At 60.3% G+C, this 1,246-nt stretch overlaps 1 protein-coding gene across 1 annotated transcript; it reads right to left on the reverse strand.

Moving 5' to 3' along the window:
• Positions 1 to 422: 422 nt before the first annotated feature.
• LOC112461763 lies at positions 423 to 1,190 on the reverse strand. Its single transcript, XM_025027142.1, has one exon. It carries the CDS (start codon positions 1,188 to 1,190, stop codon positions 423 to 425), a length of 768 nt encoding a protein of 255 aa, XP_024882910.1.
• Between the last annotated feature and the right edge of the window lie 56 nt (positions 1,191 to 1,246).

A 1,246-nucleotide genomic window follows, 5' to 3' on the forward strand; every position in this document is an offset into this window, starting at 1 on the left:
ACTCGCTCGAATAACTTTCCGACTTCGTCCAGCAAGCAAATCGGTCTATACGCCGACGGCTGATCGGCGGGTTTCCCTGGTTTTGGGAGGAGGACCAGTTTGGCTCGCTTCCACGCCCTGGGAAACCGGCCTTGTCTGAGACATTTGCTGTACACTTTGCGCAAATGCTCGGCCAGTTCCCCTGAGGCCAAGGTCCAAGCTTTTCCCGGCACCCCGTCCGGCCCTGGAGCCTTGCCCGCCTTCAACTTGCGGGCGGCTTTCCTCATTTCATCCATGGTTACCCCGGATTCATCCTCATCCCATCCTTCCACGATTGGTGGAGTAGGACCTCCGTGAGCCCTCTCCCCGGGATCGTCCGGGAAGAGGGTACTCACCACTTGCTCTAAGAATCCGGGGTCCATGGACTCCGTCGCTGGAGGCGCTCATGTCCGCAATTTGTTCAACACCATGCGGTAGGGACGCCCCCACGGATCCTCGTCCAGGGCCTTCAGTAGTTCCTGCCAGGACTTGTCCTTGGCCTGCTTGATGGCCCAGGAGTAGAGCCGTTTGGCGGAACGGTACTCCACTCCCGTCTCGTCCATCCGTCGCTGGTCTTGGCTGCGTCTGGCCCTTAGCCAGCGGCGTCTAGCCCGGACGGAGGAGCGCCGTAACTCGGCGATCTCCTCCGTCCACCAGTAGGCCGCCTTTCTCACCATTGGCTTTATTCGGGGCATGGCGGCGTCACACGCAGCCGCCATTAAATCCCCGATCCAGCCAGCGGCCTCGTCTACCTCCTCTGAGGAAGATACCGGGTCTTCCGCCCAGAGCGACACACTCATGGCCGCCCTGATCAAGTCCGTATTTATCTTCTTCAACGCCCACCTGGGAAAACGTGATTCCGCCACCCTACGACGAGCCTGGACCTCCGGTGGGATGACCGAGAGAGACATTTCTATAAATAGGTGATCGGAGAGCGACTCCGTCTCCTCGGCCACCCTCCATCCCTCTATCCTGCGGGCGACAGGGGGACTGGCCCACGTGAGGTCAATTATCGATCCCCCCTGCCGCCTCACACAAGTCTGTACCTGTCCGGAGTTGACAATGACCAGGTCCAGGCCCGCCGCCCATGTCTCCAGGATCCTGCCACGTCTGTCGGTGACCGGGGAGCCCCACAACGCTGATTTTGCGTTGAAATCCCCGGCCACGACCATCTGACGTTGGGCAAGTGGGATTCTGAAGATGCAGGCCCTCAGGTCCGCCAATACCT

This window comes from Temnothorax curvispinosus, unplaced genomic scaffold (assembly GCF_003070985.1).
Source record: "Temnothorax curvispinosus isolate PA1 unplaced genomic scaffold, ASM307098v1 QBEX01011725.1, whole genome shotgun sequence".
Lineage (NCBI taxonomy): Eukaryota > Metazoa > Arthropoda > Insecta > Hymenoptera > Formicidae > Temnothorax > Temnothorax curvispinosus.

Coding starts and splice junctions, on each gene's coding strand:
- LOC112461763 (XM_025027142.1), bottom strand. CDS start 1,190: ATGGTCGTGGCCGGGGATTTCAACGCAAAATCAGCGTTGTGGGGCTCC.